At 42.3% G+C, this 21,698-nt stretch overlaps 1 protein-coding gene across 12 annotated transcripts in view; it reads right to left on the bottom strand.

The window, feature by feature from the left end:
• Positions 1–21,698, bottom strand: part of MAGI2 (membrane associated guanylate kinase, WW and PDZ domain containing 2) — a 1,548,202-nt gene that overhangs the window by 752,594 nt on the left and 773,910 nt on the right. For all 12 annotated transcript variants that reach the window (XM_029615849.1, XM_029615851.1, XM_029615853.1 and 9 more), the window contains one exon: positions 86–205. In XM_029615849.1, the coding sequence (XP_029471709.1) occupies positions 86–205 (120 nt within the window). The remainder of the gene's footprint in view (positions 1–85; positions 206–21,698) is intronic.

Here is a 21,698-nt window from a genome sequence, read left to right as displayed (position 1 = left end):
AAATTTTTATGGGTTGGGTTAGTGCAATTCCATTATGTGAAAAGATGCAATCAATTTTTGGCAGTGGAAAAAAAACCCAACTTACCTTCATATGTTCCGCTTTCTAATAGAGCCCCACTTTTCTCCAGTTCCATAAATTCTTCAACAGTGATGAAATTATAATCCACACCAGGCACCTCTCCTTCTTTAGGTGGCCTTGTGGTACCTAACAAAACATAAAAGGAAATCCACTGTTAAATATATTTTCCTATGCTGTTTAGTATTGTCTTATGTTCTTCATTGGCTCTAAATAGTGAGAGCAGTTCCTCTGTATTTGTTTGATGGATAATTTTAGGAGACAAATGGATAGCACCTAAGGAAGGGTACATAAAGCTATGAATAGACGTTCACTGGTTTTTTCGCCTTTAGAAGACTGGCTGCAAATATAAAAATGAAATAAGCTTGCCGTCTCTTCCAATATGAAATTCTTCTTGGATATTTTCCCACATCAAAGGAACGCTCCACAAACTTGTTCATACATGCTACGGTTGCTTAGGAGAAAAGGACAGGAGCCTAACTTTCAAACCTATTCACAGAACTGCATTTCCACATGTAAGGGGATGCATGGAGATTCATTTCATAAACTGTCTGGCATAAGCTGCATTGAGATGTGCACCTATGATTTAGGCTCATATAGCGCTGAATATCCCCTGCTAGCCATTTACAGAGACATTTATCAAAATGCGTTAGGGCTTTATCGCACACATTAGGGCGCTAACACCCACGATAAATACTGCATCGCTAAAATGAGTATGCAAATCAGTATTCAAGTGGAAGACGTTTGGGGGGTAGTCAGTTAATGTGCTTTTTTCTGTGTGTTACCAGTGAAACAGTTTTTATTGCAAGTGCTGATTTAGGAGAGAGAGCGAGAGAGAGAGAGACTGACTCTGTAGAGGCTCACATATAAGTTAACTTTTTATACCACTGTAAGAGGAGGCACTAGTAACTCGGGGTGAGGTTTGTGGAGTGGGGTAGGTTTTGAGGGGCAGTTTTAGATGAACAGCACAGTTGCCATCAGTGAAGATTTTATGTGATTTGGAGAGATGAAAGTTAAAAGAAGAGTAGATTCGTACAATTACTCTCTACCTAGCTTGATTGAAGCTAAGTACAGAGTACATCAAGCTAGGTAGAGAGAACATTGTACAAATCTACTCTTCTTTTAACTTTCATCTCTCCAAATCACATAAAATCTTCATGATGGCAACTGTGCTGTTCATACCTGTGACTGTGCATCTAAAACTGCCCCTCAAAACCTATCCCACCCCACAAACCTCACCCCGAGTTACTAGTGCCCCCTCTTAAAGTGCTATAGTTAACTTATATGTGAGTCTCAAGAGAATCAATTTCTCTCTCTCTTTCTTTCACCAGCATCCAATTTTTCAGTTATCCATCTAAATGGCTTTTGAATAACGACCTTATAATAATATAAAGGTGAATTTTAAAAAATAGCAGATGCCTGCTCAAGTAGCGCTTATTCGTGCTAGAGCTATTTTATAAATCTTGCACATACACACACAAGAACCGGCGTATGAATACCTTTTCTCATGTAAAAAAGGGGCGGGTCAGGGGCATTCCAGGGAGGGGCAAACATTTACGGACACAAGTTGCAATTTTATAACCTGGGAACGCAGCACACCAGTTCTACAATCGCTCATCTTCAACAGCCTTGATTACTGCAACTCCCTCCTGATTGGCCTACCTAAAATTACACTAAAACCTCTGCAACTACTACAAAATGCCTCAGCAAGAATATTAACCAGAAAAAAGAAATCAGATCACATCACCCCTGTACTAAAACTCTTCACTGGCTCCCTATCGAGCAAAGAATCGAATTCAAAACTCTAACAATAGTTTACAGTGCATTATATAAAACCGACAACACTGCAATCAAGGACATAATCCAACCACACAAACCTCAATGACTGACCAGAACTGCCAATAAAATACACCTTGAAATACCCTCACTTTCTCTAGCAAAACTCACCAACACCAGGAACAGAGCGTTCTCCATAGCTGGTCCAAATTTATGGAACTCCATACCACAACACTTAAGTGCAATTTGCGACATCAAATCCTTCAGAAAAGAACTAAAAACTTGGTTATGCAGCCAAACGTTCAGAGACGGAGTGGGCTAAGTAACGCACATCTATCCTGAACCACTACACGTCTCCAGTCCCACTCATTTGACATCCCTTCCTCGCACCCCCCTCCCATCCCCACCCCACCCCTCGATCCACCTTTCTACCTCCCCCTTCAAACCACCTTTAGTCTTGACCCGCCCCACCCACCATGCTCCGATCTCCTATTCCAGACCCCTATCGCTGATCAATCAATCAGCTGTTTAGCACTTACTCTGTTAATTTGGTTAATTTGCACTATCAAGAAATGTTATAATAGTTCTATTAAGTAAGAACATAAGAACATAAGAAAATGCCATACTGGGTCAGACCAAGGGTCCATCAAGCCCAGCAACCTGTTTCCAACAGTGGCCAATCCAGGCCATAAGAACCTGGCAAGTACCCAAAAACTAAGTCTATTCCATGTAACCATTGCTAATGGCAGTGGCTATTCTCTAAGTGAACTTAATAGCAGGTAATGGACTTCTCCTCCAAGAACTTATCCAATCCTTTTTTAAACACAGCTATACTAACTGCACGAACCACATTCTCTGGCAACAAATTCCAGAGTTTAATTGTGCGTTGAGTAAAAAAGAACTTTCTCCGATTAGTTTTAAATGTGCCCCATGCTAACTTCATGGAGTGCCCCCTAGTCTTTCTACTATCCGAAAGAGTAAATAACCGATTCACATCTACCCGTTCTAGACCTCTCATGATTTTAAACACCTCTATCATATCCCCCCTCAGTCATCTCTTCTCCAAGCTGAAAAGTCCTAACCTCTTTAGTCTTTCCTCATAGGGGAGTTGTTCCATTCCCTTTATCATTTTGGTAGCCCTTCTCTGGTTTTAAAGAAACAACAGCAGTTTGTAATTAATTGTAGAAGGACCTTGTGAAACTTTGCAGGAGATTTCAGACGTTTCACTACTGTATGCAACCAAATAATGAATTCTGAGTCCACAAGGACACCAACTTCATATAAAGGATGCTGACATGTATGTTTCAACAGAAAAACAAGATGAAAAACTTTGTTCAGAATAACATAGGGGCTTAGGTTATCTGATCTGCCTGTTGCGCTATAGTTTCTTTCCACAAATAATGAAATAAGCTGCCCTGGGACAGGGACAGGTCAAAGACGTGCAAACAACATATCTGCCCAGAGACGAAAGACAGCCAATCCAAAGGGTAAGTTTAATCAGACAGGTCATCTAACAGAAAAGCGCTGACACAGCAGGGCAGCACTGATCAAGAGCTTACTGGACTGAGACCGGAGTCTGGTCTGGGATCGTCATGCAGCAGATGCAGTAACCCCCCCACCCCAAATAAGACAGGGAGGTCAGCAGTCGGAAATGAAGAAACACCACCATACACCCCTCCATTTGACTATGCATGAGCTGTTTACATTTGCATGTGTAAGCTGTTAAAAGAAGCCAGGGAGAGAGCTTGAAGGGGGGGGGGGGGGGGAGGTGGTTGCGCTGTTGTTACCTGGCTGTTCTGCTCTAACCTGTCTTTTCCTACTCCAGGGCTCAGGACAGCCTTATCCCGGGAAGCGACTGGGGCCAAGAGTGCCTGCTCCCTTCAGCAGAGACTGCCTCCTCAGAGACTGCTTCAGGGTGAAACGGAAATCTCCTAAAATTATGGGCTAGTTAGCTAATTATATTTATTAATATACCCAAAGCAAGCTAAAGTCTCTGATATGTTTATGTTTACTAGTGATGCAGAGCTTTACTCAGTATAAACCTGTGCTGTGTTAACGGCATGTATTTATTTTATTCTAACTGCTAAGCCTGAAATGTCTGAAAATAAAAGAGTCTGATTCTGAGACAAACAGGTGTCCTTTCTTAGACTTTTCAGATTGCATATAAGCTAATAAGTTTCCATAGCATGGCCAGTATCCCCCGGGGGGGGGGGGGGGAGCAGGCAGTCTCCTCACAGTTATAAATACCCTTTTATTGCTTACAACTGGGCTTTTAAATGGTAACTGCAATTTAATGTAGAGAAATGCAAAATAATGTATGTGGGGAAAAAAAATTATCCTAACTACAGTTCTCCTATGCTGGGTTCCGTTTTAGAAGTCACCTTCCAGAAAAAGGACCTCGGAGTCCTTGTGGACAGTAGCTTGAAATCTTCGGCTCAGTGGGCAGCAGAAGTTAAAAAGGCAAATACAATGTTAGGAATCATTTGGAAATGAACAGAGAATAAAACTGAGAATATTATAATGCCCTTGTATAGATCCATGGTGCAACGACACCTTGAGCAATGTGTGTAGTTCTGGTTGCCCCATCTCAAAAAGACATAGCGCACAGAGAAAAAAAATACAGTGAAAAAATGATAAAGGGGATGAAAAAGCTCCCTTATCCAGAAAGGCTAAACAGATTAGGGCTCTTCAGTTTGGAAAAGAAACAACTGAGAGGGGGCAATGCTGAAATTCATAAAATCATGAATGGGGTAGAACGGGTATATAGGGAATGGATATTTACCCTTTAAAACAACACTAGGACTAGGGACACTCCATGAAATTAGCAACTGGCAGATCTAAAACAAATTGTAGGAAGCGCACAATCAAGCTATGGAATCTGTTGCCAGAGGACAATTAACAGATTGGGGTTAAAAAGAACTTTGGACAAGCTCCTGAAGGAAAAGTCCAGAAAAGGTTATTAGCCAGCGCTTATCCCTGAGAGTGAGACATAAGAAACAGATCAACTATTGGGAGTCTGATGGGTACTTGTGACCACTGTTGGAGACAGCATGCTGGGCTCGATGCGCCTTGATCTGACCCAGAATGGCCCTTCATATGTTCTTATGCTGTATACAGAGAATCTATAAAGAGGCAGAAATGGAGATGTCCCTGGGGCACAGTTAAATCTTATGTGCTCAGCGCTGATATTCAGTGCTGATCAGATAAAATTATGTCCATAACTTTATCTGGCTCACTTTAGGTCAGCTATTGTTCCAAACAGACTTAAGCCTATAACTTTATCTGGAAACATTTAGTGTCAGACTTGTGCGAATAAATCCCTTTGAATATCGAGATAAAGCTCCGCGCACAGCTTTATAAACCCAACCATTGACCTTGCGAAGGTTCTAAAAATTCTTTATTAAATTCACCTAATACATCCAGCTTAATGGAAGCATGAAATTGTATATCCATCTTTATTAGTATGCAAATGAGAAAGTATTTTGGTTTCTGCAGTTTCTATATTCTGTAATTAACTTGCTTGGTAAACGAGATATAGGAAGGATATGACGACCGTATCTACATTTATTTTCTACCTAATTTTGTATTAACCTTCACTGTATTTTTGTCATCCTTTTCTTTCCCACTGGGGAATTAATACTAGGCAGAAAGAATTTTAGAGGACAATATTCAAAAGCTATTTACCCAGGTAAACAGGCTGTCTGAAAAGTATCCATCCATCCTTTTGCAGGTAAAGACATATGTGTGCTTTAACCCGCCAGGGTTAAAGCACACATATGTGTGCGCACACATATGTGTGCAAACATATGTGTGCACACACATATGTGTGTGCACACATATGTGTGTGCTTCCCCTGACCTAACCCCGCTTGGGAAAGCCTGGGGGCTTTCCCAAGCGGGGTTAGGTCAGGGGAAGCAACAGAAAAAAAAAAAAGTGCTCTGAAAGACAAAAAGTGCTCTGAAAGACAAAAAGTGCTCTGAAAGACAAAACCATGCTGAATGTTGCAGAGTGCATAGGTGCTTTTACCTGCAGGCTTAGCACCAGTTTTCAAAGGGTAAGTACATGTTCACTTTCCCTTTGAAAATTATTGAAGGAAAAAGTGTCCTCAGATATTTTCACCTCCTTTGCCTGCGGATACCTTTCCCATGTGTAACCCCTGGGAGGGACGGAGGGGGCACGGAGGAAAAGAGATGGACCCTACCTGCTCTCAGGTCCTCCTCGGATAGCATTTCCCATCCGAGTTCCAGGGCTCCCTGTGAGGGGAGGCTTAGCCTCAGGGGCCCTTCTGCATTAGACACAGTACAAGCCCCTTTTCCTTCTCTGTAAACAGCACTAATAACCATCACAGTCTTTTGCATTCAAAAAGCACACTGGGAAGCAATGCTGATAGCTGTTTAGATGACTGAAGAATATTTACAAAAATAAATAACGAGCCCAATACTGCAGTGGTAAAAGGTCACAAAACCCTTCAAGAAAACCACCAAGGTCACAAAACCCTTCAAGATAACCACAAAAAATTACCTTGATGAGACCGTTGTAAGAATAACGAGCTTGCCAAAACTCACTTAACAGCAGTGACACGGTGTTGACATCTTACACCCACCACTTAAATGTCTTGCCGCTCAGACTTTTAATCACAGGTCTCTTGAAAAGGTGCAATACCATTTTTTTTAAAGACTTTTTGGTGAATTTTTTGCTTCTAAAAATCTTTTATCATGTGCAAGGAATATCTTGTGTAGGGCAAAAATAATTCAATGTACTAACACTTACAGTATCTTTTCAATTTTTAAGTCAGGAGTCCCGATAGGAGAGCCGTATACACCTCAAGCCCACACCAAGCCCAACACGATTCGCATTTTGTTTTACGTCTTCCTTAGGGGCGATTTGTCCGGGCAAACAATAGGCTCAAAAATCCACTGCTTTTATGAACAGCTCTTAAACAGGTTATCCAAAATGAGAAAAAACATAAAAGATTTAAATTCTTAGCAAGCCTAATAATGTTCTCATCCGAGCAGAATTCTTCATGGACGCCAGGCGGTTGTCACAACATTAGTCTCTGAATCCGTCATCTTTGTTTTTCAATATCCGTTTGGTTATGAACCGTTTTCTTCCATGAGAAAATTGTTAGACTTGCTATGTAACAGGGTAATTTTTCAAAACGCGACAGGCCGTCATCGCACACGATAACAATCGCATCGCGACTTTAACATTTAAATGAGGGAAAGGGGAGGGATTTAAAAAAATGTGGGGCCCAGTAGCACTGGGGGCGATGTTTTGCACATTATTGCCGGCAGTACCGCCAGAACCACTCCTTTCTCATTGGCGGTACAGGAGCAAAAGTGTCAGCGCGGCCTCAACAGCTCCGTGCGATACCGCACCGCCGCAAGCCGGCTGCACAGTTTCGCACCCCGCCTCTTTTTTCCCCGCGGTCGATCATTCCGCTGTAGGATTACATTGAATTATTTTTTCCCTGCACAAGATATTCCTTGATAGAAGATTCTATAAGCCAAAAATTCACACAAAATTGTATTGCACCTTTTCAAGAGACCTATGATTAAAAGTGTAAGCTGCAAGACAATTTAAGTGGTGGGTATAAGATTTCAACACCGTGGTCACTGCTATTAAGTGAATTTTCGCAAGCTCATTATTCTTATGAAGGTCTCATAAAGGTACTTTTTGTGGTTTTCCTCATCTTGGTGGTTTTCTTGCTGGATTTGAAGAATATTTACAGCATGCAATTCAGATTTCTAATAAAGTCAATGAACATATAGGCAGAAGAAAGATTAATAAATTTGTGACCTCACTTTTCCAGCATAATCTTTTAATTTACCGGAAGCCAGTTCCTTAGAAATTCATATCCTCATTGTCCAATTACTCAGCTTATGAAGAAAGCTTACTTCTCCTTCCAACTTCCAATTTTAGCCCAGTGTTTACCCTTTGTGGAGGGATAAGAATAAAGCCCCCATACTTTATTAGAATGTAAGTCCCAATTCTCATATCTTTCCTGAAGTCTTCTTAAATATTCTGGATCTTCTTATGACAGTACCAGTGGGCACTCTCCTCCCAAGTGAGTCAGCAGTGAACACAGTCCTCAACAACCTTCGGCTCCTTCCCTATAGTAAGGAACAAGACTCCACTTCTCTGATCTAACCTTCACTCCTCAGGCTCTACCTAGGTGAAAGATGCCTCTTCCTAATAAAATGGACACTGATTCCCTAGTACCAAGGGCATTCACTCCAGGCGGAAAACCCAATAGTCTTTTACTCCAAAAATAGGGAAAATAAACCTAAGACAGGAAGGGTGAGAAAACATCCATGCCTCAAAAATGAGGTGATAGTTACTGATAGAAAAAACAACTGAAGATTGAAATGACTCTGAATCAGGTTACAGACAGGTCTATACCCTGGAGAGGTAATAAAACAGTGCCAGAGTCTTTCCTACCTCTTGATGTAACCTTACACAGGGATGCCCCAATCCTCTGTGAAGGGGTACCAAGGCTCTCACAGAGATTATTTTGAAAATGGAAAACATTGCACATTATTCACTCCCCCAACCTAACCTCACCTCCAATCTCATCTTCTTTTCTAAGAGGTTAAAAAGTTTGCATATTGTTAATTCCTGAGGTGTAAATTTTCAAAGGGGTTTCATGCGTACGTAGCATGTACACGCTTATATGCATCGTTTATAAATGTTGAGCATATGCGAGTATTTTCCATTTTGCATGTACATTTTACCAGGGGAAAAAAGGTGCGGGCTAGAAACGATCCGGGGCGGGATTCAGAAATATGCACAGTAGTTTTATTTTGTAGGAGATATATGCAAATACCTTACTAAACCTATCTGTAGACTTTTACATCTGCTAACTGACTCATGCAAATGACTTTAGACTTGTCTGTTGTCTGCTGTTTTTGGGTGGGAGGTCTGGATGAACTGATAGAGGTTCAAGGTGAAGTGCTAGAGGTCCTAGATGAACTGAAGATGGACTGGGTGAACTGGCAGAGGTTATTGGCGAATTGTTGATTTCAATTATATGTGCAAGAATTTTCAAAACAATATATGTACATAATTTATAAACTGCTAGGCTCGGTTTATAAATAGGGATTATTACATGTACATGTTATTTTTTGTTTATGCATCTAAAATATAAGAACATAAGATATGCCATACTGGGTTAGACCAAGGGTCCATCAAGCCCAGTACCCCTGTTTCCAACAGTGGCCAATCCAAGTCACAAGTACCCGACAAGTACCCAAACATTAGAGGGATCACAAGTTACTATTGCTTATTAATTACCGTCATAGCAGTTTATGGATTTATCCTCTAGGAACTTTTTTAAACCCAGTTACACAAGTTACATCCTCTGGCAATGAATTCCAGAGCTTTTAACTATGTGCTGAGTGAAAAAGAATTTTCTTCAATTTGTTAATAAGTTAGATAAAGTATGCATTTTCTTGCACTGGAAACATCCGCGTGTACTTTTGGAGCAGAAATACACAGTAGTTTATAAACTGTTCAACTCCTGCTGCACAGTGTATAAAATACTAGCATTAATCTCTATGCATCCACTTATGCATGCAAATAGTTAGGTTCCCTGTCAGCAAATAGTTTAACTCTGGAATCAGCTGCCACCAGCAAGCAGCACAGCAGGGTTCAAGAGGGGATAGATGCATTCTTGGGAGACAAGGGCACAAGCTGATATTAGATACTGGGTGAAGGTCACGTGGCTTCACACTTTTATAGATCTACAGTGTATAACTGTGCTTTCAGTCTGGTGACTCTGGGGCCACTGTTGGAGAATGAAAGATGGACCATTTTTCTAACTAGTTTGGCCATTCTTATGCTCTCTTTTTTTTTATTTTTTTTGCTTCTTGTGGCTTCTTTCGCTGCACGTCTGTACCACATCCTCGTGACTTGGAGGGTGAATTTTAATATGTCATGTTCATTATAGGTTCTCTTTTATACTTCACTATTACAGTCAAGATTCCTGCAGAGAGAATTTGTGTCATTCAGGCTTACTGGCAATGAACTCCAGATTTTAATTACAAACTTGTGATATATCCCGCTGTAAATGTCTGCCAGGACTTTGCTAATAGCCGTTTCTAGGCTCTGGAGCATAAGGACTGCAACATGTACTGTCAGTGCTCTCCTGCCCATAAGCCTGCCTGTGGCCAGCAACAAAGTTGTATCATGGCTGTGCTGCTTCTAATTTTGTGCTATCCACAATTATAATGGGGGAAAACTATGGAAATATCTCATTAATACCAGTATAGGCAAAGTCTCCTTTTTTTCCTTTCCTTCTTTTGACTGGACATATACAATGGCCTGTGTAGTAAAGTGCGCTAACATCTGCTATGAATATCCCTAAATGCGGTGACTATCACGCATGTTTATGGCTGATGTTAATCAGATGTAAATGAGGCATGTGTTACTGCAGACGTGAAAGAACAGTAGCACAAAATCTTAACTACATCTCTTCAACGCATAATTATTAAGCTTTTTGGATTAATGTATCTGCAAAACAGTTTATGTGCATTTTTTTTTTAACTACACTAATGGAGTAGTGAGCATTTTGCATTTCATTACCTTATTATTGTGGATTTCATAACACTAGCACAAGCTAGTTTACACACATTAAGAGCACTGTTGACATCCATTAACTACTTGCATTAGTGTTTAATGCATTTTAATGCTTCTGATAGCATTAACACACTTTAGAATACGGGCCCTACAGGGAACTAGTGTGGGCTCAGCTACTGGTTATTTTTCAAAATAAACGCAGAACACATGGTAGCACCTTGATGTGACTGTGCTTAAACTAGAGCAGTGCAACCCCGCTGCAGTGCATTTATACACCTTGAGGCTGACTGACCCCTAGCTGTTTAGGCTAGGGGAAATAACAGCCAAATATATTGGGTTTTGCTGAACATTTGCTGCCATGATGGGAATATCTGACTGCTCTTTCGAGTGTTTTGAAGCACTGCACATGTTATTCGTAAGGGCCCGAATAAAGATATTTAGAGCATGTAGGAGATAGAACCTGCTTATGCTTTCCATTGTCAGGCCCTGCCCCTAAAAGGTAATCCAATCACCTATTATATGGCTTTTATTAACTTCCAAGGAGACTGCCCCAAATATATTGGTCAGAGAAGGAAGAAGTCCAGCTGGCCACTCTTTTACCCATAGAGCACCCACATAGTGCTCTGCTGGACAAAGCAAACCTGCTCTGCCTTCTTTACATAGTTGCAGGCTTCAAGTGACAAGAGCGAGGTCTTTATCGTATGCCAAGAAAACAATACGGTAGTCGTTCAAAGAAAGCCAGGAAGCAAGTACAACAGAAGATGACCGAACTCCTTAATAACTTTCTTTCCATTGGATTTATTAATAACGGAGTCTGTTGTACTTTTTCATATGCCAGCCTGACATTATGGAATATTCTTCCTAGGTATTTGAGAGAGGAAGCAGACTAATGTAAGTTTAGAAAACATGTGAAAGCCTTCATATTTGGGCAAACTTTCTCAGCTGTATTAAATGCTGTTTTATTTTGGATCCTGTCTTTTTTTTTTAATGAGTATATTGTGTGTTTTTATATTTTATTGTTTATATGTTTGTTTTATTTTGCATTATGCAATATGATTTTACAAATATTATACTTGTAATCCTCCACACTGAACAGATTTATTTTGGGAAGTTGTGGAATATAAAAATGCATGAATACATTTTTTACTATGGTAGATAGAAAAGCTCCTGGAGGAAAAGTCCATAAACTATTATTAAAGTGGCGTTACAGAAATCCACTTCTTATCCCTGGGATGAACAACATGGAATCTATCTACCCCTTGGGATCCAGCCAGGTACTTGTGACCTCAACTGGCCACTGCTGAAAACAGGAAACTGGACTTGATGGACCTTTGGTCTACAGCAGTACGGCAATTCTTAAGTTCTTAGGTTCTAAAATGTATATTTTTAATTGCCTCCCACAGAAAATCATGGCCACCCTCTGTTCTTTGACTTTTATTCTACTGGAATGTAATCTCTCCACCCCAGCCAAAGAAAAAATCTCAGAAAAGAGTTGAATACATTTCTGTTTGGAGAAGTTTCTTAATACTTTTAAAGAGATAGTATGGCAATAGCTGTAGTACCGAAGCCAGTATTGATTTGAGAGAAGCAGCTGGAGGAATGAGAGATGGTCAGTTATTTATTTATTTATTTGCAATATTTAAAACCCAGGGTTCAATAAAAATATACAGAAGTATCAGTCATAAACTTACATAAAAGTAATTTAAAATAAAAAAAAGCTATGTGATGCTAAATGCCAGCTTAAAAAGGTAAGTTTTGAGGGATTTTTTAAAAACCTTTCTGGATCTTTGAGCCTTCTGAAGTCTGGAGGAAGAGGATTCCAAAAGGGTAGGAACAGCAGTAGAGAAGGCTCTTTCCCTGGTTTCATCAAGGTGAGAGGAGAGAGCTTTGCCGATGAAATGTCTAGAAAGTCTTGACTAGAGGAAAACAGAGAACGAGAGGGAGTGTAGAGCTTCAATGTGGAGGAAATCCGAGGAGATGATATAGGGCCGGATTTTCAAAATGTTACGTGTGCCGGGCCTATTTTTAAAAGGCCCTGGGACGCGTCTAAGTCCCGGGGCTTTCAAAAAGAGGCGGGGAGGTGGCGGGGCGGGGTCAGAGGCTCCCGGCACAGTGGACATTTGGCAATGTGCTTGGGGATCGCGTGCCGGCACTTGGCTGGCAGGCGCAACAGGGTAGGACAAATTTTGGGGGGGGGGGTTCAGCTTAGGGCTGGGGGGCGGGGGAGTTGGGGAAGGGAAGGTGGGGTGGGGAGGTAGGGAAGTTCCCTCCGAGGCTGCTCCCATTTCAGAGCGGCCTGGGAGGGAATGGGGGAAGGCAGTGCGGCTCAGCGCGGGCTCGGCACGCGCAAGGTGCACAATTGTGCACCCCCTTGCGGGCACCGACCCCCGATTTTATAACATGCACGCGCATGTTATAAAATCGCATGTCCATGTGTGTGCGCCAGGTCTTAAAATCTACCCCATATTGTTTAACATATTATGAATGGTTGCTGCAAGTTTATATTGAATTCGGTAGGGAATCGGTAGCTAATGTAGAGATTGGAGAACTGGAGTAATGTGTTCATGAATCGGTGTATTTGATAAGAGACAGGACGCAGTAATAAGTGTCTGAAGTGGTCGAAAGGTAAGAACAGGGAGGCCGGTGAAGAGAGAGTTGCAGTAATCTAAGCTAGAGAAGAGAAATGATTGTAAAACCGTGCAAAAATCAAAGGGCTCAAGTAAAGGTTTGAGATGTTTGAGGAGACGTAGCTTAAACAAAAGTAAGCGTGAAAATGAGGCGATATGAGGCTGCACAGCGAGAGAAGAATCAATAATGATGCCAAGATTGTGCACTCAGTCGGGGATTGGTAACTGACAATCTTAATCACAATATGAGAATGTAAAGCAGTGACTGGGAACCTAGAAAGAACAAGAATTTCGGTTTTATTAAGATTAAGTGAGAGTTTGTTGGAACAAAGCCATTGTTGAATTGCAGATGCAAACTTTACAGATTGATCCCAATTGATTTTTAGGGGAAAAAAGAACTGGATATCATCAGCGAATAGTCTGTAGTGTACTCCAAGGTTGGCCAAAAAGTGACAAAAGGCATAGCTAAAACACATCCCATACTTATCTGTCACAACTTCGGCTTTACAAAAAGAAATTCATCTCTCTCCCACTTGGGGAAGTGGAGTAAGCAGGTGTAGCTCCCTTCCTTGGAATTAGTATGTAACGTATGCTAGAGAGTGTGTGACAGTTCGGTGATCTCTATAGCGTGACAGAATGTCCTTGGAGTTCACTGTAAAGAGAGAAAAGATCACCTTGCTACCAGTTGCCGTTGTTTGCAGGGCTGTTGTTGCATTAAAATGCTTTCTAGCCTGTGAAACAGGAAGACAGAGCGGTGCGGCTCTCCTACGCTTTGTGATGTCCAAGGATTCTGGAAAAGTGGAGTGGTGCTTCCTTGAAAGGTGGCGTCTTACTCCTTTTGGGTTAATGTTGAAAGGAATTTACGCACATAAACCCCGGCTTAAGCATGTACATCTGTTCCTGAAAATCAATCAGAGGCCCGTGCGCAGAAAAGCAGAGGCATAACTCCGTTTTGTACGGACTTTGCTTGCATTGAGCAGAGGCGTTCTGGATGGGGGGGTGGGAGTTAACACGTACATGCTTTATTGTTTTCAAAACCATGTGCATAAGTTATCGTGCTCAGGTTGCTCTCTGCTCGTCAGAGGTGTAACTCTGCGTGAGGTCATTCGTACACATACTCCGCCAGTCACTCCGCCAACCACCGCTATTACTAGCAACGGTAACATGGAATAGACTTAGTTTTTGGGCACTTGCCAGGTTCTTGTGGCCTGGATTGGCCACTGTTGGAAACAGGATGCTGGGCTTGATGGACCCTTGGTCTGACCCAGTATGGCATGTTCTTATGTTGTTTTGCGTAAATTTACTTTGAAAATTCAAGTCTGCATGATGACCAGCGCTGCTCCTCGAGTACAGTAATGGTAGAAATAGGGGTTTGTATTTAGGTTATGCTTGTAAAGACTGCAGGAGCAGGGGCAATTACGTGTTTCAGAGACTATGCAAAAGAGGCAGTGCAGGGGTGGAAATAAGGTCAAGTGTACTTCAGTTCATTTATTAAAGATGTCTCGCCCGCACATCAAAGCTCCAAGCAAGTTTTAGCAACTCTACACTGCAATAAAACGTCTCTACTTAGCGACTTGGAAAGACTTTGTGAATCCGTTTAGATTTTCAATGGGATTTCCATGAGTAAACCAGAAGTTTGAAAATCGCCCTCCCCACTCGGTGGAGAAAAGGAGCAGTGCCGGCACCGGATCAGAGGTCAAGGCAGTGGTGGGCCAGCTAAAGTACGTGCCGGGATTTAATTTCGAAATCCTGGCGTGTTTTTTTTTTTTTTTTTTACCTGGCATGGTGATGTGAAAAACTGATCAGTGTGGAGCTGCTATTACAGAGAATGAGCAACCATGTACAAACCAATCCCTCGTACCTTGTTGATAGCAAGAATAAAGTCATTCTGACAGAGGCGAATCACAGTAAGCAAAGAAATACATTTATTTGATTTCACTGTTTGGGGGGGGGGGGGGGGGATATGACAGACATTCAAATACCTCAAAGGAACAGGGAGGTGAAGTTCTGTACACAAAATAAAAGCAGGGGAGGGGGTAATCATATCTGATGGCCAAAAGGTGGAGAAGCCAGAAAGATGCTTGGGTGCTTAGGGAGAGGAATAGTCGGCACAAAAAAGGAAGTGATATTGGCCCTGTATGAGATCCTGGTGAGAACTTATTGGGAATCCTGGAGACCACACCTGGAAAAGGACATAAACAGGATGGAGTTGGTCCAGAGGGTGGCTACTAAAATGGTCAATGGGACGGACTTAGATATCTAAACATGGATACCCCACAGGAAAGGTGAGATAGATGAGGTGAATACCTCAGAGGTATAAAATGCACAGGAGGCGGGAATCTTTCAACGGAAAAGAGACTCCGGTACAAAGGAGCAATCTAAGGAAGCAATTATTTTCCAGAAAAGGTGGTGAATGCATGGAACAGCTGCTTCCCAGCAGAGGTGGTGGAGACAAGGACAGGCTCTGAATTCAAGAAAGGATGGCACGAGCACAGCGGTTTTCTGAGGGAGTGTGTTAAGGATTGAATAGACTAGATAAGCCATATGATCTTTTTCTGCAGTCATGTTTCTATGTTTCTGGGAATAAATAATGCGTGAGAAGCAAACATTCACCTCAAAATAAATACGTGCGTAAGAGGACATGATATGAGGCTCAATGGGATTAGACTGAAAGGAAATATTAGAAGATAGTTCTTCACAGAAGGTGTGGGGGGGATGCATGGAACAGATTCCCAGGGGAGGTGGTGGAATTCAAGTAAGGTGAGCTGCAGAATACCTTAAAGGACCGGATCCAGAGGTCTGGCCTGGTCCACCTTAAGCCTCAGGTGACAGACAATCCTGGCCTGGGCAGAGGCCCATGGGAAGGAGTATATCTCACCAGGCGAGGAGGTAACAGGACGCCCATGGGAGAGAAAGAAGCGGTAAGTTGTGATACTATTTTTGTGTTGCTGAACTGCAGAGAAGAGCAGAACTGCTTTCTGCTTAAAAGTGTTTATGCAAAGATTTCTACTGGAGTCCAGTCTGACTCTGTCCTCTGGTTACTCTAAGACCGCTCCTGGTGCCACATTAGGGATAAGTATAGAGGCCCCTTAGGAGCAAAGAAATGAAGGAAAAGACCAGCGGTCACCCGGGGTCTACGGCACTGTAGCAATAAAAATAGAACAATAAATGAATATTTATGAATAATAAATAAATAACAGGAAATAAATTGTGCATATTAGATTAGCCTTACGGTCCTTATTTGCTATCATATTGTATAATTTATATGTATTCAAGCCAGGAATCCTAGCCATACCCTTCCTGAGATTCAGTGACTGCAGTTAATGGAATATCCTAAATCAGCTCCAGTTGAGAGCACATTAAAAGTCAGCAGACTGTGAAGCAAGCAGCAATGTTCGGGGTCCTCAGAACAACAATCTGCATGGCTTTTAGCACTGAATTTCTTTCTCTGGTGGCTCAATTCCCTTTTTTTGTCCTAAATGCATATCCTTTTTCATGGTCATGCCCAGGCGCATTGCTACACATGGGCACATACAGACCCACGCCACAATTGAATTTGCCAGTGCCTCAAATGCCACTGTGCTAATGCCGGCCTACCAGTCCCTGCACCTTTAAGGGAACGGAGTCAGACAGGACTGCTGACTGCGTCGGAGAGAGGCAGAGAAAAGCCCACATCTTCTAGGGGCTTTACGCAAGTGGCTGGGCCTTTTTAAAATAGGCCCGGCTTGCGTAAATCCTCTGGATTTATGCGTGTAACCCTTTTAAAATCCAGCCCATATTTTCCAGCTAACTTATGCATAATATTACAAAATTATCCCCTTAATTGTATCTGTGACGTCAAACACTTACAACTGCTTTGGAACAAAGTGCCTGTCAAGAATTTAAAAAGGAATCTTAATTTTGTTTCTTCTGACTGCCAACTGAATGGTTTGTTTTTTTTTAATTGCCATACTGCTGTTTTAATTCAGTTTATCTATTCATCATGGACTATTGTTTCTGTGGTGTTCAAGGAAACAGCATGCAAACAGCTATGAAATAGGCATATTTTTCTTAAGATGTTAAAAGAGAGGATGGATGCCTCTTTTCCAACCTATGATAAAATTTGGGTTGTGTGGGTTACATGATTTAATAACCTGCTCTATGACTTTATCCAACTAAAAGAGCCACAGAAGCCAAGCATTCCTCCTGAAGATTATGCGTGGTTCAGATGGTGCCAAGTCTATGGCTGCTCCCAGACAACTTGGGTTCGTGGCTCATCCTCGTACTGCCTCATGATGGGAACGAAGGGTGAGGCCCAATGTGGGAAGGATCTATGTTGCTCCCCTGTAAATCTGAACCATTCAGAGGGCACACGTATCTTCTGTTTGGTTCAAGGGAGTAGGTGGTTTCACTGTGAGAAGGCTGCAACCGTTCGACCCGCCCTCTGCTTTTTTTTGGTTTCTGGTATTTGTTGGGGCTGTATGTTGCTGTTGCAGCTTGTGCATTAAGGGGTGGGATACCTGACTGGGGTTGATTTCCAGGGCGGCGTTGACGGAGTAGCTAGGCTGGCTGGATGGTTGATGCTGGGGAATCCTGGGTGAGGTGGATGCAGTCATACCCAGCATAGGCTGCACATGGAAGCGGCACAGAGCTGCCTGACACCTACAGGCCGGGTGGCATGGGGTGGGTCATCTTGCTGGAGTATCGTGGATGTCCAGCAGCACTAATGTGATTTGACAATATTGTAAATTCTGGTACTGACATGTACTTGATAGTTAATAAAGCTGCGGTCTGCTGATTCCTATTCAATTGTGTTGGTATTTTATTGATGTTTGGTAGTCATTTTTACTGTGAAAGGGACTGGTGCAGAGAGAAGCCTTGGCTGCCCCTGGTATAATGGGGTAGCCTGGCTCATTATTAGTACTGGCTCCAATGATGATGTTATTTATGCAATTAAGTTATTGCATTTCCTTCTTCTGGTCTTTTCCAGAACTACAGACTGTGTTCATCTTTTCAGTCTGTTCTCCTTACAAAGTGTAGTTGGCCGAGTCTTAATTAGTAATGTGCAAAAAATTCAAGATACAATCTGAAACTGGCAAATTTTAGTCTGGCTCAGGTTCACTGGATTTTATGGAGTTTTCCTTAGATTTATTGCGTCAAGATTTTTTAAATCCAACAGATGCCGATTCGTTGATTCAAGGAAATGCTCCTTGATTTGGAGAGCTGTAGACTCTATAAATCGGGTGAACCTGCATGAACTCTATCGCAGATTCAGAGATCTGCGGAATCCATGCCAAACTCTTTAAAAAAATTTTTTTTTTAAGTTTGCCAAACTAATTCAACAGAATGTGACCCTTCCCTGTGGGTTTGTCAGAGTTCGTCGCAAACCTTGAAAAATAATTTGCACTCTATTCTTAAAGTGCTACCTTTCATTGGTTTTAATAGGACTATACCTACTACACCCATAGAAATTCCATGCTAACTCCTTAATTAGGATTACACTTTATGTTCAACATTTTCTATAAGTTTAAAACAAATTGCTAAATATGCTAATGGTTATTTCTACTGTTTCAAATGTGGAAAGAGCACCATGCAGTCACCAAGCTACTCTTTCACACTTGACTGCCCCTTATACAAATTGGGAAGCAAAATAAATGCAAATAAATAACCTTAATTCAGATTAGTCTCATTAGCTGTGAATTATAGCAAAGAGAAAAGTAGCTTAAACCTTCAGTAAACAGGGGAACCAGATACCAAATGCACTGAGAGAGGATAATTACTGCAATTATTATCCTGCGCATGAATTTTTGAGATGTGTACAAATGTGGTCTGAAATGAATTCGCCATGAGCTTTGGTTAATAATGCAAAATCTAATAATTGTCCCCAAAGTAGAATTATATTGCTACTGTATGTACCTTGCTTCAAACAATTTTTGCCTTTAGCGAGTGTTTTTCCTATAGATATAGGACAAGTGAAAAGCCCAGTCACACTAATTAATAAATATTATGCTGTAGTTGGATGTTTTAGATAAGGCTTTGAAAAATATAAGCTTAAAGTATAAGTACAAGTGAAGCTTTTATTTTTTAGCAATAATTAATTTGGAAAATGAAAATACTAATAATTAACAACCCCCTTCCTTTGCATTATGATTTTTATTTTATCCCTAAAGAGAGACAGGTGTTTAGAATAGGCATTTCCACTATTAAGTCTCCAAGGTCCAAACATAGCAAGCATTTTCCCCCATAGACTCAGTGCAAGAAACCTTCGTTGCATCTGACTCTCATGTGATCCTGTGTATGTGATGTATTGCTATTTCCCATGCAGGCCTAATTACAACATGGATGCCCAAATATAAACATATCTAAGTAAATTTTGCAAAGACCTAGGCAGCGTTTTATGGGGACAATCCGCAGCTATATCCGGCTATGTGGAATTTCAGCCACCAGAGAGCATGTGTCTAGTCTCAGACCACGTCTACATTTGGCTGCCTAGAACTAAAGCGATTGTTGAGGTGCTCTGGAGGCGTGCACGCAGTGGCATACCTGAAGTATTTGGCACCCGGGATGGATATTTCCTTTGGCACCACCCCCCCCCCCCCCGATTCACTTCTCTGTCCCTCCCCCCCCCCACCCAGTGATCTCCGGTTCCCCTCTCCTTCACCCAGGTTCTCTCTTTCCCTCTTGCACACACTTTCACACACCCCTGCACACAGGATCCCTCCATTTCCCTCTCTCATACATACACTTCTCCTCACACAGCTCCCTTTCTCACACACACACAGAGACACAAACACACTCTCTCTCGCTTCCTACCCCACTCCCCATCAGAAGCACAGCAGCAGTTTCCTCCTTCCACCCCCATGACAGACAGGACTCTTCATTTTTCTTGAGGCGGCACGGGGGGCTGGTGGCGACTCCACTTCCTGCATCTGCGGTGGGGAGGGTGGGGGGCAGTGCTGTCGCTCTTCCTCCTGATCGGGCTGCGACTGCATGACCTCTCCTTCTTCCCGCCTGTACGGACCCACCTCTTCCTCTTCTGGGCTGCAGGGTGGGGGTGGGAAGAAGAAAAGGCTATGCACTTGACGGCTCCAGACCCGTAGCACTCTAGGAGGCCGCCCAGTGCTCTCACCGCTCACGGGCCGGAGGCCTCCCTCTTCTTCTAGCGTGAGCGAGATGGGCTCTGCTCGTGGCCACCGACCTCCTAACTGTCACCCGGGGCGGACTGCACCCCCCCCCCCCCCGCCACTACGTGCATGTAAACTCTGCACGTAATATTTTGTTTTCAAAAAATGTACACACGCTTCAGGCATGCCGCTAACATGTTCACGTTATGCCATCAACGGTTTGTACATGCTGAAATGTTCACATGTGCTTTGCTAGTTAGGTGCTGTATTGAACAACATCAACAACAAAAAAACACCAATAAGAGTTTCGCCTTGTGTGATAAAAAAAGCATTTGACAAACCCACAATAAACAAAATCTTAGGACCTAATTACATAGGTTATAACTATAATACAAAAAGAGAGAAGAGTAGATCAAGAAACAGACAAATTGATAGTCTGAATAACCTAGCTAGGAATATTGCTTTAATATTACTTGTTTCACTATCTGATTTAGTTACATTATTATCAATTCCAGAATCCATGCAAACTGCAGTATGAATGGAAATCAGGGATTATGTATTCAGTTTTTTCTAACAAAGGCTGTAATAGCTCACATTGCCTATTACTATTACGGACTCTGGAACACAGTCAAAATGAGCCTCGCACAAGCATGTCTCTTTTTTTGGTGCAAGCATAATACATCTCTGATGAAATTTTATTTGTAACAGTACTTATATAGTGGTTCTCAAATTAAGAGAGAAAATTAAACTTTACAAATGCTCTAGTACCAGTATGATACCTTAATCCCCGCCTTGTACTACCCTATATCCTCTCAGTTTCCTTTTTACCTACCCCCTCTCCCTCCCTCCTCCTTTGCCTACCCACCCACTATGACCACACAACACATCAACCGCATCCACCTCCCCCACAACAGACTCCCCCATTCCCATCCCCCCCGTCCCACCCCCCCCTACAAATCCCTCCTCCCTATCCTCACTACCCCCCTCAACCAATTCCTTGGACTCACTACCCTCTCCATCATTCTGTTCAACGCCCAATCACTCTCCAAAAAAACCCCCATCCTAAATGACCTCCTCACTGACACCAAGCCAGACATCTGTGCCATCACGGAAACCTGGCTCAAAGAAACAGACATTGTCCCCCTGAACCAGCTACCTACACAATCCTACGAATTCCTATCCATTCCAAGACCCAAGAAAAGAGGAGGTGGCATCCTCCTAGCCTTCAAGAAACACCTTAATCTCAAACTCTCCCACACCACATCACCCTCCAAGCTAGAAATTGGCCTCTTCAAAGCCCCCTCACTGCAAATCTGTCTCATTTATGCCCCTCCTGGATCCATCGAACGGGACCCCTCCCCCTTAATTGAATTCTTATCTGCCAACATAAACATTGAAATCCCTTCCATCATACTAGGAGACTTCAACCTCCATGTCGATGCCACCCCCCTTACTCCTTCTTGTGAGGCATTCCTTACTGCACTCCAAGCTCTAGGCCTTAGACAAATTGTTGCCTCCCCCACGCACCAAGCTGGTCAC

The sequence above is a fragment of the Rhinatrema bivittatum genome, chromosome 9, assembly GCF_901001135.1.
Source record: "Rhinatrema bivittatum chromosome 9, aRhiBiv1.1, whole genome shotgun sequence".
NCBI classification, from domain to species: Eukaryota; Metazoa; Chordata; class Amphibia; order Gymnophiona; family Rhinatrematidae; genus Rhinatrema; species Rhinatrema bivittatum.
Note: the sequence above shows the minus strand (reverse complement) of the source record. Positions and strands in the feature narration are given on the sequence as shown.